Source organism: Rhamphochromis longiceps, linkage group LG12 (assembly GCF_057381845.1).
Source record: "Rhamphochromis longiceps isolate RC_006_pf linkage group LG12, R_longiceps_female_GT1.1, whole genome shotgun sequence".
NCBI classification, from domain to species: domain Eukaryota; kingdom Metazoa; phylum Chordata; class Actinopteri; order Cichliformes; family Cichlidae; genus Rhamphochromis; species Rhamphochromis longiceps.
In genome coordinates, this window is record NC_140568.1 from 18,533,479 (window position 1) to 18,554,769 (window position 21,291).

The window sequence follows — 21,291 nt, forward strand, 5'->3', positions numbered from 1 at the left end:
CAACAGCTGGGACATAAACACTGTTTGTTCTCAGCTTCCTACATGAAAGCAAAGAAGTTGTCCTGGTGATGAGGATGTGCTGCTGATATGGTAGATAAAAAAAAAATCAGAGCTAGCAGTAATGTTTTTGTCTTTATTGCGGGATACACTATCCGTTTACATTGCCTCGGGCTTTCTCAGTGTATCGTCGGACAGATGAATGTGCATCTAGTATGACAGACAGCTGAAATAATAATAAATAAGCTCTCAATCCAGCGTCCACCTTGTTATTTTCTGCTGCATTTGATGAGTTTTTTTCTGCAGGGAAAAGCTTGAACGCATATGCCCGTGTGTGTGCATTTTGTTTTGTTTTTTGCGGCATGCACAAAGATGAAGCACAATGGGCATCCATATGTATGAAGTGTTATAAAGCTTGACCTGAGTTGACTTTTCCTCAGCGTCGGGAATTACTAAACTCAGTGAATTCTGATTTTCTAGTATAATGTGAGGAAAGCACGGAGGCCTCAGAGACTTCTAAGTGGAAGGGATCTGAGCACAGAGTCGCACTGCCCCCCCTGAGGGAGGGCGGTTCAGTTCCTGAAACACAAGTCGACAAAAAAGGCTTAATGGATTTATAGGTCCACAGCCAGAACCACAAGATGCCAAAGGCAAATTGGGGTTGGGCATCCACCTGGCTGTCAGGCTGCAGATACAGGTAATTGCTCAGTCCAGCAGCTCTTTGAGGATAGGTCAATGCCCTGCCAGTGCATGACAACTCTACATCCTGGGGCACCGGCTCCTGTTGACTTTCTCTGTTGTTTCTTTTTCTGAGACATTTGTAGTTTTGAAAAAAAAAAAAAAAGCTTCTGTTTCTCATGTTTGCTGCATGCTTTTGAAGCCTGCTGACGTGTCACCACATTTCCTGTGCAAAGATCCTAATTAGATAAACAGTGTTATTTCCACAGGACGATAAATGTAGCCCTCACATGACTTAAGGAAATATACAGTGTCAATATATGTGATCACACCCTCCACTTTCACAGGTATAGTCCAAGCAAGCTTCAGCACATTTGTATCCACATGCCTAACATCTCATTTTCAGGTTGTGATGCAAGAGAAGGGATGCACCCTGAGGCTTTCCCATTTGTCTCCATCTGACTCACTGAAGCATTCTTTGTAGCACTGAAAGTGGGTGCATGAGGCCATCTGAAAATTGAAGCTAAGCTGTATGTACACATGAGAATCTATTTATAGAACTGGAGTTTGCAACCTCTTTAAATGAAATGGTCTCTGCCTGCTGCCTTCCAGGCCAGCGTGAGGGCTCTTTTGACACAGGCTTTTTAATTAGACCATTCTCTCAGATCAGCAGAGGGAGCTGCAACTCTTATCCAGATTTCCGTGTTTAACATCCATCCAAAAAAAAGAGAAAAAGACAGACTGCAGTGCCACCACAATCACTGTCTGGACCAGAGCCTGGGAGCACATGCCCGCCCACCCACAATTTAAAACCCATAATCTGGACGACAAGTGCTGCTTTCAAGGTGAAAACACCATCTTTCCAAAGACATGGAAAGCATTCATTCCTGCAGTGTTTTTTTAAAAAAAAAGAGTTCATGCTCATGTTTTCTTATGCATGTACACCAGAGTGTATCAAAGTGCAGCTTTTTGTTTTAACAAAACAACTTAATTAATATTCCATAAAAGACCACAAAAGATTAGTAATGCTGGGATTCTGCTTTGTAGATTAGTGCTGTGCCAGACTGCACATTTTGGTCGTATCAGTCACCCTAGTATTGAGCCGATACCAATATCGGCATTGATATTGAAATTATCGATACTTTCATGATATTTGTAACAATCTACAAACCACTATTACTCCTGAGATTTTTACCCTTTGGAAATTATAATGATAGTGATCATAACAGAAGGTCTATATTCAATTTTTAATGTTGACTATGTCAAATGATCCAGGGTGTTTACACGGGAGTGGATGTATATCTATTGACTAGTAATTTCTTTCTAAATCTGACACAAAGTTGAATCAGTTAATTTCATCTACATCATAAAACAAGAGTTTACACTTACTGTACAATCCTGACACTTTTTTTAGCTTGGTTTTTGTCAATATCTCCTGCTGCACCTCCAGCTCTTTGTTTTCTCTCTCTCTCTCTCTCTCTCTCTTTTTTTTTCATCAAAGGGATGTAACTCTTGGAGGTCTCCGGTGGGCCCCGGTGATAGGCCTCCCTGCCTCTAACATAGTGTTATGCCCAGAAGAGGAAGAGGGCCATAAGATTTATACACCAGTCCGTTCACAGCCCAAATGTGACAGATGAAACACGAGCTGAAAGTCAGTATCTGAGAGATGAAATGTGATAAAAAATAATACAGCCTTGCTTTGATATGCTGCATTTACAGGGGATCTGTGCCCCACTGTGCCCTGAGCTGCTTCACACAAGCTGTAGGCACATACATGCACAAAACCTTGCGAGGCTCCCTAGCTGTATGGAAGGCAAGTGGGAGAATACATCCTACTGGTGGTTTACTATTTCTGCTCCGAGGAGCCTTATACCCTTTTCAGCATTCTATGTGCAGCGTGGTTTGTGTGTTATAATCCACCCAGTGGTATGTAATTAGTGGTCTTTTAATCCAGTAAAAAAAACATTTGCTGTATTGCTCTGTCTGAGTGGTGAAAGGTGTGTGTAACACAAAGCCAAATTCACTCTAAAGTGGAATTTCTAATAATTAAACGGAGTGCTCCTCTGGACCGACTCTACTGTGGCAACCAAGAGCAACATAACGAGGAGGATGGCGGTGTGTGTAGCAACGAGTGAGGTAAATTGAGGACATGGGGGATGGCGAGAGAGTGGCAAAAGATACTGCACAGTGTTTAGGGCATTGCCTTTATACATGCGACACTGAGTAGGAAATCTGCTGAATGAATTAAAAGGGCCATTATGTGCTTAAAATTATATGATGCAGCACTTCTAACCACTTGTGTGTCCCATTTGTGTGTGTGTGTGTGTTTGGGGTTTACTTAAGTGATAAGAACTGCATCTCTGCAAATGCCTAAAGGAAGCCCTGAAATCCTCCACCTATTTGCTGGATAAAGACAGTCTGTCCTCTGTCAAGGTTTTAGTGCAGCAAGCTATTCCAATGCCCCCACCCCCTGAGTCCACCCTCAATCTGTCTGTCTTTCTCCCTAATGAAATAATGAAATTGCTCTCTCTTTTTCCTCCACTCCTCGCTGTTCTGCATGAGCTGACACTTTGCCAGATTCTTTGGTGCAGCAGACTAGCTGAGTCATAAAGGTTTCAGGGCGCCCTGATTTATGGACAGTGATGTGGATGAGGGTGAGGCAGCAGGGAAAAAAACACCGGTGTCAGCTCGCTGATCAAACACAGACGGGACAGCGGACGACCTGCTGACTTAAAAAGCCTAAAACGCCAGCTTAACACAATTCGTTAACACCAGCCTTTGGTTTCACAAGTTACTGGAAATCTAAGGAGACTTTATTGGCTTTGTCATGTTGAAAAGCTAAAAGATTAATGCTTGCCCGATACACTGAAAATTTATTGTGTCGTGTGTTGTTTTTCATGCATTTTAATTGTGGACTGGTGTGTGTTTTTTTTTCTTTTTTTTTGCTGAATAAGACCTAAGATGATCCAGACTTGCTGACCGTGCTGGTTTGCTGCAGCCCTCCTCCTCTCAGTCAGTTGTGAGCTGATTTATCGTGGTGAACAGAAGCAAGGCCCTCTGGCTGCCATTTCTGTACTTTTCCATTAACCTCCATTAACATTCTAGTGCAATAGTAGCATTTTGCTTTAAGACTCTGAATGAAAGAAAAAGAAGCTCAGGGGCTAATTAGGAAGGAAAAATTTCCATCCTGACATGTGCAAGTGAGTCACAGGACTTGGACACTGAATATGATTTTCTTTTTATGCGTTTTATTTATGCTAAATGTGACTCGATTTAACACACCATTGCAAATTATTTTTGTATGGAAAAATGAAAATCCAGGAGATAGCTTCTGGTTAAGAAGGCTTCAAGGCTTTATTGGAGTTTAATGCAGCACACGATGGACTTGAAGGCTATTGCACATACAAGGCAGTTACATAAGCATATTTTGGTTAAGGTAAAGCACCAGCAAACATTTCTCCACCAAGCAGAATTCCTACTCCTGACACATCCTGTCTTTGTAAATACATTTTTTTTTTAATCTTTTGCAGAGTGTACCTGTGCATACATGCTTTCAGGTACAAGCTTTCACTCGTGTCGACCACACAGAGGTGAAGGTCACCAGCACTTTTTTAAGATATTTTCATTTGGTTTGAATGAGACATCAGAGCAAATAGGAGCACCAGAGGATTTGGAACATCCTTTTAGCTACAGGCTAGCACTTTGTTTTTAAAATGAGTAAAGTTAGACTTTTTTATCTGTTGTTTTCCTATTTTTCTCTTCAGCCTCTGCTTCCTCTTCTTTTACAGTTTCTTCCTCCTTCTCACCCTCTTCATCGCCCTCTGTTTCTTTCTGTTCGGCATCTTCCTCATCTTCAGGCTGGCCGTCCTCTCCTCCTTCCTCCTCATCTTCTTTTTCTCCATCCTCTGCTTCAGCCTCTTCACAATGAAAATGAGGTGAAGAAAGATAAAAGGTCACATTAGTTTCCCACTACATACACACAGGGACACGCACAGGGGCATACATGGAAATTTACCACACTAACCTTCTGCATCTGCCTCTTCCTCCTTCTCTCCCTCTTCTTCTTCTCCTTCCTTCTCTGCTGTCTCCTCCTCCTCTTCTTCCCCCCCTTCCTCCTGCTCTGCCTCTTCTTCCTCCTTTTCTTCTTCTTCAGCTTTCTCTTCCTCTTCCACCTGCTCTTCTTCCTCCTCTTCGGGAGGGCTAGCCTCTGCCTGCTGTGCTTGGCTTGCAGATATTGTCTCCTCTGTGGGCAGCGATGTAGTATACAGGCGGGAGCTCAGCAGGTATGGAGCTGCAGAGCTCAGCTGAGAATGCATGGAGATCTGCGTTCTTCCATAGGACGGAGCAGAAAACATGGCTTGGGAGTACCCAGTGACAGAAATCGGTCCTGCCACATTCAAACGATTCTCTTCTCCCTCAAGAAGCTTCCTGATAGGATAAAGCACACATTACAAGAAGATGAAATGCCTAATTACCCATTTTATTGTGTATTCCACAATTACCATCCAGTATATAAGACAGTGGGACACTATGTATAAGACACTTACCTGTATGCAGCAATTTCGATATCCAGTGCCATCTTCACATTCAGAAGGTCCTGGTAATCTTTCAAGTAGCGAGCCATGTCATTTTTGTTTGCCCTCAGCTCTTCTTCCAGTTCACATATTGTATCCTGTACAAAGAGAAATGTTATATGTACATAAGTTAAATATCTGCTCTGTGACTCCTCTGAGTAACAGAAAATAACAAAGGATCACTTCTTCTTCTTTTTTTTTATCACAGGAAAGAGACAGAGGTCACTGCACTTCCTTTGTTTCTGTGCCTCACCTGCAGTGCAGCAATCTCACCACTCTGTTTCTCCTCCACTTCCTGTAGTTGGTTTTCCAGAGCTTGGTTCATCTCGCGGCAGGCATCAATCTCCAGCATTTTGGCTTTAAGCAACCGGCGGTACTCTCCAACTTCATCTTTGGCACTGCGTGCAGTCTCCGTGGTGCGAGTGGCGCCCACTGTCATGACATTCATCTTGTTGCAGAACCATTCTTCGGCTGACTGCAGGTTGCGCTGTGCCAGCTTCTCGTACTGCACTCGGATGTCACGGAGGGCAGCAGACAGGTCCGGTTTGGCAACCTCCATCTCCACTGACACCTCTGCGCTGTACTGGATTTGAGCCTGCAGCTCCGCAATCTCACTCTCACAGAGACGCTTCAGGAAGGTCAGCTCTTCCAGCAGGGTCTCGACTCGTTTCTCAAGCTCGGCCTGGCCCAGTGTGGCTTCATCTGCTCCCTTCCTGGCATCCATGAGCCTGCCCTCGGCCTCCTCTCTGCCAAGCACTTCCTCCTCATACTGTTTCTGCAGGTTCCTCAGCACATCCTCCATCTGATCCCTGTGGTCCTGGGCTGCTTGCTTCTCATGGCGGGCCTCTTCCACAGCTACACGGAGCTGGCGGATCTCATGCTCATACAGGGCCCGAATGTTGGATGGCTCCGTCTGCCTTTGCCTAAGCAGCAGGAGCTCAGTCTCCAGCAACTTGTTCTGCTGCTCAAGTTCATGGACCCTCTCAATAAAGCTTGCAAAGCGGTCATTCAGGTCTTGCAGCTGAGCCTTCTCCTGGGTCCTTACTGCTTTGAACTCAGAGCTGACTTGGGCTGCTTGGTCAAGGCGTAGCTCAGGAGCAGGTGCAAGCACAGGAGCAGAAAGAATGGTGGAGTAGCTGGAAGTAGCTCGGGCGTATGCAGGATAACTTCTGCGTGAAGATGCATAGGAAGTTACTGGGGCAGAGTGGGTGGAGTAGACAGACCTAGCTGCTCCCCCTCCACCAGTCCCATATCCTCCGCTGCGCACAACTCCCCTCTTCTTGTAAGCAGAAGAAAAGTAAGGGTCAAAGCCTGCGGAAGCCATGACTAGTGAGACGGGCTGCTCTGTGTCTGTGAATGTTGCCGGGCCGACTGCACAGTGAATCTGCATCACTCTGACTTTTATAGGGCCAGTAATGACTGTGACGTAAGCTTTTTTTTTTCTTTTTTTTTTTTTGTTGCAGGCATGCTGACAGAAAGAATTGATAATAGTGCCAGCCAGCCGGTCTCAGCCAAGGAAGAGATGGGGTGGGTGAGGATGAGTGTAGGGATGGAGAAGGCGGGGGAGAAGCAACGAAAGAGCAACAAGGGACTGCAACACACAGGGTCAGTGAGGACAAAGATGATATACTGTTACACCTAGAAGCTGCAGTTTTCTTGCAGTTCGTCATCAGAAACCCTGACAAAGACCTCATCTCTCTATCACATATCTGTGCAAACTACAGAAGAAAGGGGAAACCATCTTTTAGCCACTGCTTTGCATAATTTTATACAATTTGTCAGCAGTGTCTGAAAAGGTATCAGTGAAATTTCTATTATGATCCAACTATCACAGCAAACGTTTGCTAAGGTAATCAGCTCAGCATCTTGGGGTGCTGAAAAAAGGGTGGAAACCCCCCCCACACACACACACTGGATCTTCTCATGATTATAGATAAAAGTTTGCCCTCTAGTGGTTGATTGTTTCCCATGCATGTCACAATGTTGATCACAATGTTCAATTTCCAGAACTTCATTTAGACCCTGATCCACGCCTTTAAAAAAAACCCGAGTCACTCGAATGGTTCTTAGTACGTGAGGAAAGTTCCCATGATGGAAACAGGGTTATAAATATTTAAGCACTAATGTATAACAAACGTTCACGTTTACACCTTGTTATCTCCTGATTTAGGCTGCCGGGGGATTCCCATGATGCATTGAGTTTTTCCTTTCCAGTCACCTTTCTCACTCACTATGTGTTAATAGACCTCTCTGCATTGAATCATATTTGTTATTAACCTCTGTCTCTCTTCCACAGCATGTCTTTTATCCTGTCTTCCTTCTCTCACCCCAACCGGTCGCAGCAGATGGCCGCCCCTCCCTGAGCCTGGTTCTGCCAGAGGTTTCTTCCTGTTAAAAGGGAGTTTTTCCTTCCCACTGTCGCCAAAGTGCTTGCTCATAGGGGGTCATATGATTGTTGGGTTTTTCTCTGTATCTATGAAGCGCCTTGAGGCGACTTTTGTTGTGATTTGGCGCTATATAAATAAAATTGAATTGAATTGAATTGAATTGATTTAGCCAATATGAACTGTATATTTGGTGAATAAATATATATATTATAAATTAATTCAATAATACTCATCGACTGTATGTGGTTGGTGTTACATTCAAAATGAAGCGATATTTTTCATAAAACAACATGTCTCAGTTTCAACATTTTATATGTTATGCACACGTGCTGCTTATGCTGCAACATCCACGCTTTCCAGGAAACGGTTGCATTTTTATCTTGTAAATATGGGGAATTGGATTCTCAAGAACATATGCACGTCCATCCATGGGCAGTCAGCTTTATAGTGCACAGGCCGAACTACAGAACCGATCTAAAGACGTACTTGGAAAAAAAAATGAGATGGCTATGTATTTTACTACAAACTTTGCGTGTATTTCTGTTAGTTTTGCAGTTTACATACAGTTTTGGAGTGTCGCAAATCAAGAAAAAATATTTAATTAATAAATGTTGCCATTATTAATGCATAATTGATAAGTTATGAATGGTGCAGGAGAAACACAACATTTTGCTTAGACATTTTTTTGTCTGATTGTACACAGTTGTTTGAAGATTTAATAGCTTGGACTTTGATGAGAACAAGTAAATGTACAAACAAACAGGTACAAGGCTACTGGTTTTCTGCTCAAAGTATTTGTTGCAATAGGATGTTCCCAAATCCCTCGGTGTTATCTTTACCAAATCTGTGCACTTGCTTACCTATCTAACTGTGGACCATGACACTAGTACACACTAACGAATGGACCTCTGCGCAGACTTGACATACTACTGTTAGCCTAGCTTCTGATGAAGTTATTTTAACTTTGGTCAAGAGGGGATAAGCATATCTCTGCATATTAAAAGTTCATATTCGTTTTTAGGAAGCTGGCACAGGTATTGTAACGAGCCACTCATGCACATCGTGCTGTTTAAATAGCCTGCTGCCCCAGTGAGGCTTTAAGACCGCAGAGGGGCTTTTTAATGGGCTACTTGCTGAGAAAACCGGTCTATTCAATTAGTATGATTGATGATCAATGATAGTATAATTACCAGCAACAGGATAATTTCTTCCCATTTTAATTAACCACTAAAATATACGCACGACACTATTATAAAGATATAATGTTATTTCGCGGAGCATCCACATTTGGAAAATAAAGATATAACCAATAACAAGTGCGCATCCCTCTGACCGACCTGATTTTGCCCCAAACTTTAATTTGCAATTTTATATATAGAGGTTCCTGATTGGTCACCGATGTAGTTTAAAATAACACTATGCAAGAGTACGCATTTGGCAGGTTGGGTTTCTGTTGCACAGATTAGGATAATATACAATATTCTTTTTAATTCCAACAATTGGGCCACCTTAGTGTATTCCTTGGGTAAGGTGTAGCTATGTAATAAATGCTCTTTCAGTCGGCGTGCTCTTTTCCTTGTCGGAACTCAGGATATCCGACACTTCAAATGCCTTGTCGCGCTGCCCCTCCGGCAGGCGGACGGCGATGTAGTAATAAAGCGAACCCAGACGGTGTCACCCAATATCATACAGTATCGTTGGTCATAAGAGTACGCCCACTGGGTATTGACCAATCAGTGACCACGTTACTGATTGGCGGGTGGCAAATGTCATCCAGTGACGCAAACATTCTCAGGGTCTCATCCATATTTGACAACAACAAAGGATGATGTATAGGTTAAGTTTCTAAATTGCTTCGTAGCCGCGGAGTTTTCAGGGTTTGTTATGTTGCTCGAGTACCTGAAACTTTACAGGTGCAGTTTAATTGAGAATGAATGGTAAGTCGCTGAGCTCTGGAAGTGACGGTCGTCCGGCGGACCACAAGCTACAGTTAGCTCACAAACGTCTCTGCTAATTTCGGCTAGCTGGAGAAACTGTGAGCTACGTTTAGCATCTACTCTCCAGAGTTCTGTATATTTGCTAAGAGCGAAATATCGTTTACAGAGAGCTAAGTTAACCAGATTTGGTTTTGAATGGCGTGTCGGTAATGTGAGCTAGTCGGTCCCAAGTGGTCGTAATCTCCTCTTTAAAGAGCAAATACGTGGCGTGATAGAAACGCCGGCTCGCATTGCTTTTCTGTGTTGTAGGTTGTGTACGCCCAAAGCTCTCACATACACTCAAATGAATAGATAACAGTAAATGGAAAAGACACAGAGGACATACTAAATGGCTTTGCAGTGTATTTTTTGTTTTTCTTGCATTCAACGAAATCTGCGAACCGTGAAGGCAGAAGAGCTGCTTTTCAAATATTAAAATGGTAAGACCTTGAATCACAGCGTCAGCTACATCCTCACTGTAACTGCGCACACTCCCTTGCCTAAGACAGATTACTGCATGGTAAAGCGTTTTCTCTCTGCCCTTTTACACAGATTCGCATAGCAGCACTAAATGCTGCTTCGGCAGCTGCAGACGAGTCTCAAGATCCCCTGAGAAACAGCAAGAGTCAGACAAAAGAGGCTCAAGTAGGCTACATACTATATGCTGATGAATAAGCAATATTAGTTCTATCTGCTGATGCAGTCGTTCATCTCTGTACATCCCATTAAGTCAGTTGTATTCCCCCGTTTGTTTCTGTCAATAGGAAGCAGAGGCATTCGCTTTATATCACAAAGCTTTGGATCTGCAGAAACATGATAAATTTGAGGAGTCCGCCAAGGCCTACCATGAGCTTCTCAAAACTCCACTGCTCAAAGAGGTAAACACACCAACACAAACTAATAATATGGTTGCACAGAACAGCCCATCTATCCATTCTTTTACACTTTTCAGGGTTGTGGGGGTGGGTGGGCTATCCCGGCTATCCCAGGACGAGAGTCAGGGTAAACCCTGAACAGGTCAGCAATCTATCGCAGGGCTAACACATTGAGACGGTCTCTGGCAGGAAGCCGGAGTACCTGGAGAGAACCCACAAAAACATGGGGAGAACATGCAAACGCAACACAGCTTTCCCCCAATCAGATGGTGGATTCGTAATTAGGACGTAGTAGCTGTGAGGCAACAGTGCTAACAACTGTGGCGCTCCTTAAATTAAAGCTGTTCTAAAATTAGCGCATTACCTATAGAGGTCATTTATTTTTTTCTATAATTCCACCATCCAGTCAACAGTGCGCCGGTATTCTCATCACTGACAGCCATCTCACCCAAGATCCTTGTCTGTTTCCATTCTGTCAGTCTCCATGACTGATTGAATGTGGTGAAACCGGCATCAGTGGATGTGTGCACGCACAGAAGTCCATCGCTTGGTCAAGGATGACCACGGGAGACATAAAGAATGAAGCAGACGCTGCCTCACTTGCTCCGTTGGCTCTCTACGCTGTGATGTTTCTCTTTAAAGAGCTGGAGAAAATCAATTTATCAGCAGCGCAGACCTTAACAACAGCTTTTATAAAGGCAGCGAAGGAGACCCCGAACCTACCCAGGATGCTGTTATCAAAATGTTGGAAAAGAAAAACTTAAAAATGAACTATTAAGAGGCTATAATTTGCATGGCTGCAGATGATATGGAGGAGTTGATAATTGACAGGAAAGTGCCAAAATTCCAGGAGCTGAATGAAAGGGCTCAAGCTCTGAAACTCATCCTAAGCACCCTACCTGATGAGCTCATCCTGCATCCCATGTTTGTGAATTGCAATGAGACCAGTGCAGTGCATTTAGCATTCAAACTGAAACGCCACACGTAGCCAGCTTGGAGGCTCATTTGATCATGAGGACTAAAGTGGTGATCTGTGATATTTAAAGTTTCACACATTGTTGCAGATTTTCTTCCATTTGTGTTTCTCAGGACATACATTTTCATACTTTGTGTCATTATGAACATATCATGTTAACCATTTTCTGTGTAGAATTCAGTTTCACTGCGTAAATAAAATTGGCCATGTTGACATTATTTACCTTGCTTGATCTTATCAAGACCCCATGGGTTTGGTGTTGAATCTAATGTATCCTCTTAATATTTCAGGCCATGCCCTCTGATGATCAGAGAGTGGGCCTCAAGCACCCCGGATTGATGCTGAAATATTCAACTTTTAAAAATCTGGCTAGTATGGCTGCGTTACGGGATGACCTGGAGACCGCTATGGAGTTTTACTTAGAGGTAATGTGTCACTTTAACTTGATTAAATTCAATGACCGAATGAATAACGCTGGCAGGTGTTCTTACTATAAATTCTGCTCTGCTCTGTTCTCAGGCTGTCATGTTGGATTCCACTGATGTGAACATGTGGTACAAAATTGGTCAGGTGGCTGTGCGACTGGTGCGCATTCCTCTGGCTCGTCATGCATTCCAGGAAGGATTGCACTGTAACCCTGACCACTGGCCCTGCCTGGACAACCTCATAACTATACTCTATACACTCAGTGACTACAGCTGTATGTAACATGTCATCATAAGCTTTTCACGGTCAGGTTAAGAGCTCATGTATGGGGGGGAAAGTAGCTAACATTTCTCTATGTATTTCCAGGCTGTTTGTACTTCATTTCCAAAGCCCTAGAGAAGGACCATTGTTACACCAAAGGTCTGGTGTTGAAGGAAAAAATATTTGAGGAACAACCTTGTCTGAAGAGGGATACGATGCAGATGTTCATGAAATGGTAAAGGCAACTTTCTTTTAAGTTCTTAATCTGTTTACGAGTTGCACCATACTTTTCCATGACTGACAAACTTGTCTCCGTCTTTTTTTTTTTTTTTTAAACTTTTCTCAGTGATATTTCTATTCACTATGTGGAAGTAGAAGAAGAGGAACGCAAATCCATTATGGAAGAGGCACTAGAGATAAGGAGGCGCAGGCAGGCTCTCTCTCTTTCTGAACCAAAACCTGACCTTGTACTCATTCAGCCCATCCACAGCTTCTCGTGAGTGCTCTGCTGTTGTTGCTGTCTGCGTCATTTCATCACACAGTCAGCATTTAACCATAGATTATTTGTTTTAATGAGAACAGATTATTGTTAATTATTACAATGCTATGGTTTACATCAGCAGAAAATGCAGAATCTGTTAGATTTGTATTGTTTATTGTCATTTATGCTTAGAAAAATTAGTCATATATGCTTAGAAGTATATAATCATTTGTAGATTGAAAGAATGTCTCATCCTAGGAGGTCTGTAACAACTCTGTGTAGCATGAAGAGGGGGGTGCGTTCACTCCTCTACAGAGTGTTCTGGCATAGATCACACACCTCCTAGGAGAGGTCATATCTTCTCTTGGTGATATATGGTATAGCAAACACACGTATATCTGTTTGAGTGTAAGAGCCTTTTGTTTAGATGGACCGCTAGACTCCTGGCACCAGCTTTGGGGAGTCGCATCTTGACCCCACACACGCACACACACATACTTATGCAACGCACAGGCAAGGTACTCTTTGTGTGTATGTAGACGTCTTATGTTAATGAACCTATGTATATTCATGTGAGCTCAATAAAAGAACAATGTTATGGGGGAGCGGACGAGAGCGACTGGGGTCAAGCGAAGGAACGGCGCTTGTTGTGGTTCTCTCCCTCATGCATGAGTAACACAAAGAATTTTGCCTACTTGTGTCTTGCTTTTGCTGTGTAGTAAATTGTCCTTAACGTTCCAGCGAATAGGTTTATGCTACAAACCTATCACCGGACCAAATTTTTTGCTATATCTTCTGTATTTATTGCAGATGGAAACATCTGGGTGAAAGTCTCCTTGCAATGTACAGACATCAGACCACGTGTGAGCTACCACGCCCAAGTCTTGGCCGCAGAATTGACTTGTCAGAGTACCGTGACCCAAACGTCCTCCAGAACATCCCCCAGCCAAGCAGCCCTGTCAGTATGGGCCAGACCACAGTGCTAAGCAGCAGCCCCAGTTCATCCCTGCCTCCAGTGGTCTTCACTGAGCCAGCAGTGATGGCTCAATCTGGCAATCAACCTCAAATTGCCACCAGTCAGTCCACTGTAGAGGTCAACACCTTTGTTCCACCTGTTGGTCAGTGCTGTTTGTCTTGCCTCTCAATGTGATTATTTGTATCAATTAAAAGTATTATTGTTGTTGTTATTGTAGCCATTTAAATGTTCTCAAATCTTCACAGCTACAGCAATGGAAGTGTCGCTCACAGATAAGGTGAAGAAAGCGCCGAAACGGAAACGCGTGGTAGAAGATAGCGGGGAAACGGCAAAGCGGCGCTCTGCACGTGTTCGAAACACTAAATGCAAGAAGGAGGAGAAGATTGATTTTCAGGAACTGCTTTTTAAATACCTACCTTCTAGGTAGCCGCTCTTTACTGAACCTTATGTAGAATGCGTAAATCTTACAGGTCTATTATAGTTTTGTTGATGTAAAAGTATTTTTCTGGTTTCTCTTAGGCTAAAGAAATTTGATCCTGATAATGACGATGAGAGCCTCAGTAATCTCGAGACACAGTGTGATGGCAAGGATGACATACAGCCTCTGCATGGGAGTTGCTTACCTGTGGACTCAGTTGAATACATGAAGTCTGGTATGTGGTGCATCCTAAATGTGTATTCACAATATCATATCTCATTTTGGTGTTTCCATCATATTAACACACTGTCCACTCCTTCCTCCAGAACAACAAGATGTCCACAACTTCCTACTTGACAATATGGCCAATGGTGGTATACTGGACCTGATGATGCGCTATCTGAAAGCAGTGGGTCAGAAATTCATGGAGGAGTGGCCCCGGGGCTTGACTGCTGTGGTCTTGGAGGTCTATCAGACCTGGAGGAAGCACAGTAACGGTCTTCCTAATCCTCTCCTTCGGGACTGCAGCAACCAACATATCCGGGTAAATGAAAGTTGGTTAATTTTATGGTTGCTTGAATGTCTTTTATCATCATGCTTATGGCTTAACATTAATTTACTTTAAGCCCTTTAAGGCTTTTCTCTAAGGATCTAGTTTTGTTTTTTTGTTTTTTTAACGTATGCAGGGGATGTTGACAATGAGCTTGGCCTGTATGGAACTGCAGTTGGAGCAATGGTTACACAGCAAAGGGAAGGCTGGTAAGTCTGAGTGAGCTTCATAATTTTTCTCATAGCCTAGTAGATTTTGAAAAGATCAATTTGGACAAATAACACTACTGAGCAAAGCATTCAAGAGCCTGAATGTGAGAAATGTGTTGCCATTTATCTAGCATTTTAAATTTGGCTTAATGATCTAAAAGGTGTTGGAGTCACTGTTGAAGTTGAACATGATGATATGTAGTATTTGTTTTACAATGGAAATTCATTGTTTATTTTTGGCTTGCATTCATATTTTAATTCCTTATCCAGTTACTCCTAGAAGAAGCAGCTGTGGCTCTGGAAACAATACCACTGACTCAGAATTTCCTGGGCAGCACTTCCAGGTTGATTTATTACTTCTCGCTCTTGGTGCATCTCAAAGAGATCTGTTTGAGGATGACTGGCTGGATGTCATGGTGCGAGTATACTGGCTAAAGGCACGATTCCTGGCCCTGCAGGTAAAGTTTATATGTCTATTTATATTTTACTTGATTATTATTGAGTTATTTTTTTCACTCAGTAACAGTGCATTTCTTGTTTTGACAGGGGGACATGGAATTGGCTCTGGAGAGCTATGATGTCTGTGTAGGCCTTTTGCAGAGCAAATCAAAGAGCCCAGATGGGAAACAGTACACAATCAACCTGCCTAACCTTCGTGTAGATGCAGCAATCTCTGTAGAGGAGGTTTGTGTGCTGGCCAGTATATATATTTTCTCTTTTATTAATATATTTCCCATTTCTCTCTTATGGGGTTTATCAGAATCAAAATACTTAATTATGTAATATATAAATGTATGTGTATATGGCGTATGTAAAAGAGAGAGGGGAATTTTTAAGCATTCATTTCTTTCATAGCAATTTAAGCTTGAAAATATCGAAGTGCTTATTTTGTAGATGTTTTGACTGGGTTTTTGGTGGGTTTTCTCTGTTCCCACACACAGATTGACAAAAGGCTAAAGTGTCTGGAGCGCTGTCAATCTTTGGAAGAGATCCAGCGCCTCTTTGAGTCATCGGACTTCGACTCAGTGGTGCGTCTGCTGCAGCCCACCCTTAATTATGGGAGCAGGAGCAAACCTCTGGAGTTTGTGAGCTCAACACCTGAGCGTCCCGCACAGTTGACGTTACTACAGGTTAGACAAACTACAGTGATATCAGTGGAATCGCTAAACGATTTGAAATGCGTAATTATTTCTAACCCTGTGTCCTAGAACTCACTATTGAAGCTGCAGGACTACCAGCAGTGTTTGGAGTGCAGCGAGCTGGCCTTGAATGAAGCCCTCCAGCAGCTCAACTCTGCTCCAAGCAGCTCTCCACCTAGCAAGGAGGAGTGGGTTAGCACCATTGTGAAGTTGCTAGATGGCATCGAGGTCTGCTTCAATAAAGAGGCGGAGCTTCTGAGCAATGTCCCCCACTTCTCTAGTATGGCTCGACTGGCAAACAACCTAATCCAGGTTCAAAGAGAGTTTCTGTTCGCCTTAAGTAATGCTTTAATTCACGCAACATTAAGGTACCGATACACTTAATTTTTAGATTGCTAATTTATTGTGCTGTCGGTTTGCGTTTCAGCTGATTGATCTTAGCATGACCATTTCTGATGATCCCAAGGAGCCATTTTTCTTCTCAGTCCTGCCTTGGATTATCCTGTATCGCATTATCAAGCACGAAGAGGCTGCCTTTGACTGTATGCTTCGACAGCATATGTCTGTAGGGGATGATGAAGGTTTGTTGATATCTTGCTTTTATGCTTTTTAGTTTTCCTTCAGTGTACTGTATATGCCATGTCAGTTGTTACACTGAGTGACACTGTCAAGTCTTAATTTTTAGAGGACTCAGACACCCCCATGCTGCCCTCCTCCCTGATGCTTCTAAACACGGCCCATGAGTATCTTGGCCGTCGGTCCTTGTGCTGCAGCTCAGACGGAGCCCTTCTCAAATTTTTTGTAAGTTTGTTTGCTCTCTGCAAATGCTACATCAACACCAAAAAAACAAAACAAAGTAATGTACAGCCTGACATGTAGGCTGTACATTACTTCGTTTTTTTGTTCTTTTTTTCAAAAACATATGAAAATGTTTTTAAATATTTGTTTTTGTTGGTTTAGGTGCGAGTTTTGGAAAAAGAATTTGCAGCCTCTACTAGCAGTGACTCTCACCCCTACAAGGAGGAGTTGGAAATGGCCCTGGAACAGTGCTTTTTCTGTTTATATGCCTACCCCAGTAAGAAGAGCAAGGCCCGCTACCTTGAAGATCATTCATCTCCACAGGTTATAGATGCTTAAAACACTCTGCTTGATTTAACGTGTTATAGTTTGGTGTTTGATCTACAAGCGGCTCTGCCAAGCAGAAGTTAATTAATTTAATGACATAGTCCAAAAGTCAATACCTGAAGAACAGGCAGAATTGCTGAGAGGTAACTTAAGGTCGGACTATTTTGTGTGATTTCCCAGTGGTACTGACAAACCTGCATAAATAGTGAGTTGTTTAGCTGAGGGCTGATGACTCAGACAGGCCCTCATGACACACAGAAAAAGTCTGTTATATCCATTAATGTTGTTTTGCTGGTGAGGAATACACTTCTGATGTCACTGAAATAAATTGCACCGGTGAAATAGCGTTAATGGCACTGATTCAGTGTGTGAGGAAAAATGCAACCACATTTAGATTAACGACTTACCAGCAGAATTGTGGTTTGTGGGCTTTTAGACTTTTACCGTAATTTAGTGAAATTGTCTTTGAGTAACTCACAAGATAATGAAATATTTAGTATATAACAGCATGCTTCCTTTATTGCTTTGTCACTATAGGAGATGCTTGACAGAGTTCTCTGTAAATAGTTACATTTGATTGAAGATAAAGAGTCAAAGGGAGCGAAAAAGGTAAACTCGTGTTATATTATAAGAGATAAAGTGACTCAGCAGGAGGTTTGTGTGTAAAGTACCCAATCTCTTGTATTTTTGTAGTACTTGCGTTTAGCCACGAGGTGGGGGTCATTCCCACAGTTGTATGTCATTGGTTTTCAGTGGCTGGAGTCCTAACTGTACACTGTAACTAATGAAAGAATAGTCTTATTGGGACCTTTTAGCAGTAATTGCTGTAGCCATGTATGTTACACAGGTATTAATTTCCCGTGGTATTACTCTGCTTTAAGGTTGAGCTTCTGTGGAGCGATGCCCTCTTCATGTTTCAGTATTTCAAACCAAAGTCGCTGCCTGAGTTTGACAGCTATAAGACGAGTACAGTGTCTGCAGAATTGGCCAATTTGCTGAGGAGGTTTTCAAGCATCGCCCCCCCAAGTGACACTCCCGTCCTCACAATGGATGAAGTGGCAGCCTACATTGAGGACATGACAGAAAAGGTCAGTTTGTGGGGCCATGGTGAAGAAGTGAGAAGCACTAAGTGACTTGGACGTTATAAACAGGGTCTTCCTTGCTATAATATTTATATATATTTAATATATTTTTTAAAAGCCTTGAAGTCAGTAACAGTCTCGTCTAATTAAGATTTTTTTGTTTCTCTCTTTAAGGCTCCATGCCTTCCCGAGGGCAGTGCTCCTGCACCTCCGATCATCAATGAGATCTACTACCTTGTGGCGGACTATCATTTTAAGAACAAGGAGCAATCCAAAGCCATCAAGTTCTATATGCATGACATATGTGTTTGTCCTAACAGGTAGCTCATTGCACACAGTAATCAATTTTTTGTTCTTAATGTTTTAAAGTTAAGGTTTACTGTAATTTTTGTTTGAAAAAAGCACAAAATTGGATGTGCAGAGGAATTGTTTGTATTTGTTTGTTTTTATAAAGTAACATAGTGTACTTTTAAATGCAGTGAGAATACTGAAGTGTTTTTCCTCGTCTTGCTTTAGGTTTGACTCCTGGGCAGGTATGGCTTTAGCGAGGGCCAGCCGTATCCAAGACAAGCTCAACTCCAATGAGCTGAAAAGCGACGTTCCTATATGGAAGCACTCCCAAGCAGTGCTTAACTGCTTTAAGAGGGCTCTGGAGATCGACAGCTCCAATCTGTCATTGTGGATAGAGTATGGTACCATGTCATATGCGCTGCATTCGTTTGCTTCACGGCAGCTCAAACAGTGGCGCAGTGAGCTTCCCCCTGAGGTGGTTAAACAGGTGAGGCATGCTCTGACATATAACTCACCTGTGTTTCCTATCCGTTCACCTTTTTTTTTTTTTTTTTTTTTTTTTTAAGACATTAACTCACCGATTGCATTGGGCCACTTCTTGCTCATTCCATACTGGCAGTCTTTATAGAGTCAATTAATCTACCCCCTTGAGCTACAACGTTCATGATGTTTCCAACATGTGCATGTTTGTGTGTCTGTGGTGTTTCAGATGGAAGAAAGGAGAGACTCCATGTTGGAGACGGCCTTTCAGTGTTTTCAGGGCGCCTCCCGTTGTGAGGGTGACAGTGACGAAGAAGAGTGGCTGATTCACTACATGCTGGGAAAGATAGCAGAGAAACGTAGACAGCCTCCGGCGGGATATCTGCAGCTTTATAAAAAGGTGAAGTGGTTTGGTGACAAGAAGCTAGACCAGTGGTTCTCCCATTTTGTAAAAAAAAAATTTAAAATATAAATCGCTAACGTTCAATACGATTCATCAATGTTCCATCAGAAAATCTTACCATTAGGGCTGCTCGATTATGGCAAAAATGATAATCACGATTATTTTCACTGAAATTGAGATCTCGATTATTTGACGATATTTATTTAACCCTTTAAGACCTACTATAGAACCAAGTCCGCCAGAGCTTATATTATTTTTTACATGTTGTAGTGCCATTTATGGGAGCATTTCAAGTTGCTATACAACTGTTATAGCCCATATTTTAATAATATGTATGCATTAAGTCCATAGTAACTACATTAATTGCAAAAAAGTGCAATAAACTACAAAAAAAAATTTAAAATCGTTTGTTTGTTTTTTTTACATATATTACTTGGAGAAATTTAAGAGGTTTATCCCTCAAAACTTTAAATACAAAAAAGTTGCAAAAAATAGTTTACAATAACAGGAAATTTATTTTGAGTGTGTTCATAGTTTTATTTTGGAGATACACCAATTTTTATATACTGCAGGAAAAACAAAAAGCAATCCTATGATGCAAATTGCAAAGAAAACAGCAGGTGCATCAAAATAAACTATTTCCAGCAGTGCAATTCGAGCTCTAAGCATCCCAGCAACTATTCAGAAAAGTCAAACATGACCAGTATAGGCTTTTAAGGCCTACAAGTAAAAAACTACATTTCTGCGAAAATGACGTCACTTCCGGTTTCGGCCAAGAAATGGCGGACATGTGATAGTTCGCGCTGACGTCTGTTTCACGGTGGGAAGTGTTAAGAACAGCTGATCGGCGAAGCGTGTTTCTGGAATATTATGCTTTTGTTCCTGCAAGCACTTTTTATGCAATTTTTGCAAAGCTTTTTGTGGAAGGAAACCGTGACCGAGGACAAGCTGATGGCATCAGATGCAAGTACAACTCCTCCGGTTTCATATGCAAAACAAATTATTGCGCTAGCTTACACGGTTCCGGTTCTACAGGGATTTAAAAATAGTTACACAAAACGGAGCGTGCTGCTCTGACCGGCTTTAAAGGGTTAACAATGACTTTAAAAAATTATATAAAATAGTGTGCAACACCACTGAAGTTTTTTTTTTTTACCTCTCTTTTCAACCAACGGCAGTCACTCTCCTCTCCAAATAACTCCTGCTTAGCTTTCCGAGCTTCCCTCGGGTCCTCTTAATCAGCGGTCTCCAACCTTTTTTGCGCCACGACCGGTTTATGCCCGACAATATTTTCACAGACAGCCTTTAAGGTGTCGCGGATAAACGAGGGAGGGGCTAATAATCGGCTCAGTCATTTTTAATGATCGTTGAAAGCCCAGATCGTAATCGTGATTAAAATTCGATTAATTGAGCAGCCCTACTTACCATCATATTTTCCCCTGGTTTTGCCCCACCAGGGTTGCTTACCCCACAGTTTGAGTATCACAGGGCTAGACACATTGTTTAAATCAGGGGTGTCAAACTCAAATACACAGTGGGCCAAAATTCAAAAGTGGCTCAAACTCGCGGGCTAACATTAATATTCATTGAAAAAAAAAATCTTCCTCCAAATATAACAAGGAATCATTTCTTATGGACTCAAACAAGTTTTGCTGAAAAACTGAATATGGAACAAGCAAAGCTTAATACTAAACAATATATATAACTTATATAAATGTATATATAACTTAATATTGCACACATGCAAAATCAAAATTCCAATTAAATAATACATCAGTGGAATTAATTTCTTAAATAAAAATTGTATTTGCAGCCTTCTGAATTAAATTGTATCATTTTATCATTTATCAAATTTTCATCATATTCTCCCACCTGTCCAGAAAGCTCCTGTTTTCTGACTTTCTTTTTGCCATTTTGGGATAGGTAGCATGGCAGTATTTGCATGGTTGCTATGACTATGGTCAACAGAGGAGAGGGTGCTAATGGG

The 21,291-nt window shown here is 42.1% G+C and overlaps 2 protein-coding genes across 6 annotated transcripts in view; one reads left to right on the forward strand and one right to left on the reverse strand.

Moving 5' to 3' along the window:
* Positions 1–4,055: 4,055 nt before the first annotated feature.
* neflb (neurofilament light chain b) lies at positions 4,056–6,717 on the reverse strand. The gene is made up of 4 exons (XM_085426917.1): positions 5,503–6,717; positions 5,223–5,347; positions 4,700–5,103; positions 4,056–4,592 (listed from the first exon to the last, which is right to left on the reverse strand). Exons 1-4 carry the CDS (start codon positions 6,637–6,639, stop codon positions 4,399–4,401), a joined length of 1,860 nt encoding a protein of 619 aa, XP_085283043.1. The 5' UTR covers positions 6,640–6,717; the 3' UTR covers positions 4,056–4,398.
* Positions 6,718–9,406: 2,689 nt separating this feature from the next.
* Positions 9,407–21,291, forward strand: part of cabin1 (calcineurin binding protein 1) — a 39,162-nt gene continuing 27,277 nt past the window's right edge. For all 5 annotated transcript variants that reach the window (XM_085425010.1, XM_085425011.1, XM_085425012.1 and 2 more), the window contains exons 1-23: positions 9,407–10,052; positions 10,165–10,257; positions 10,377–10,490; positions 11,754–11,888; positions 11,983–12,163; positions 12,256–12,385; positions 12,497–12,646; positions 13,442–13,749; positions 13,853–14,030; positions 14,127–14,260; positions 14,352–14,569; positions 14,712–14,784; positions 15,055–15,242; positions 15,331–15,468; positions 15,726–15,914; positions 15,993–16,235; positions 16,351–16,504; positions 16,609–16,724; positions 16,884–17,045; positions 17,930–18,136; positions 18,305–18,450; positions 18,647–18,908; positions 19,131–19,301. In XM_085425010.1, the coding sequence (XP_085281136.1) occupies positions 10,050–10,052; positions 10,165–10,257; positions 10,377–10,490; positions 11,754–11,888; positions 11,983–12,163; positions 12,256–12,385; positions 12,497–12,646; positions 13,442–13,749; positions 13,853–14,030; positions 14,127–14,260; positions 14,352–14,569; positions 14,712–14,784; positions 15,055–15,242; positions 15,331–15,468; positions 15,726–15,914; positions 15,993–16,235; positions 16,351–16,504; positions 16,609–16,724; positions 16,884–17,045; positions 17,930–18,136; positions 18,305–18,450; positions 18,647–18,908; positions 19,131–19,301 (3,693 nt within the window). In that variant the 5' untranslated portion in view covers positions 9,407–10,049. The remainder of the gene's footprint in view (positions 10,053–10,164; positions 10,258–10,376; positions 10,491–11,753; positions 11,889–11,982; positions 12,164–12,255; positions 12,386–12,496; positions 12,647–13,441; positions 13,750–13,852; positions 14,031–14,126; positions 14,261–14,351; positions 14,570–14,711; positions 14,785–15,054; positions 15,243–15,330; positions 15,469–15,725; positions 15,915–15,992; positions 16,236–16,350; positions 16,505–16,608; positions 16,725–16,883; positions 17,046–17,929; positions 18,137–18,304; positions 18,451–18,646; positions 18,909–19,130; positions 19,302–21,291) is intronic.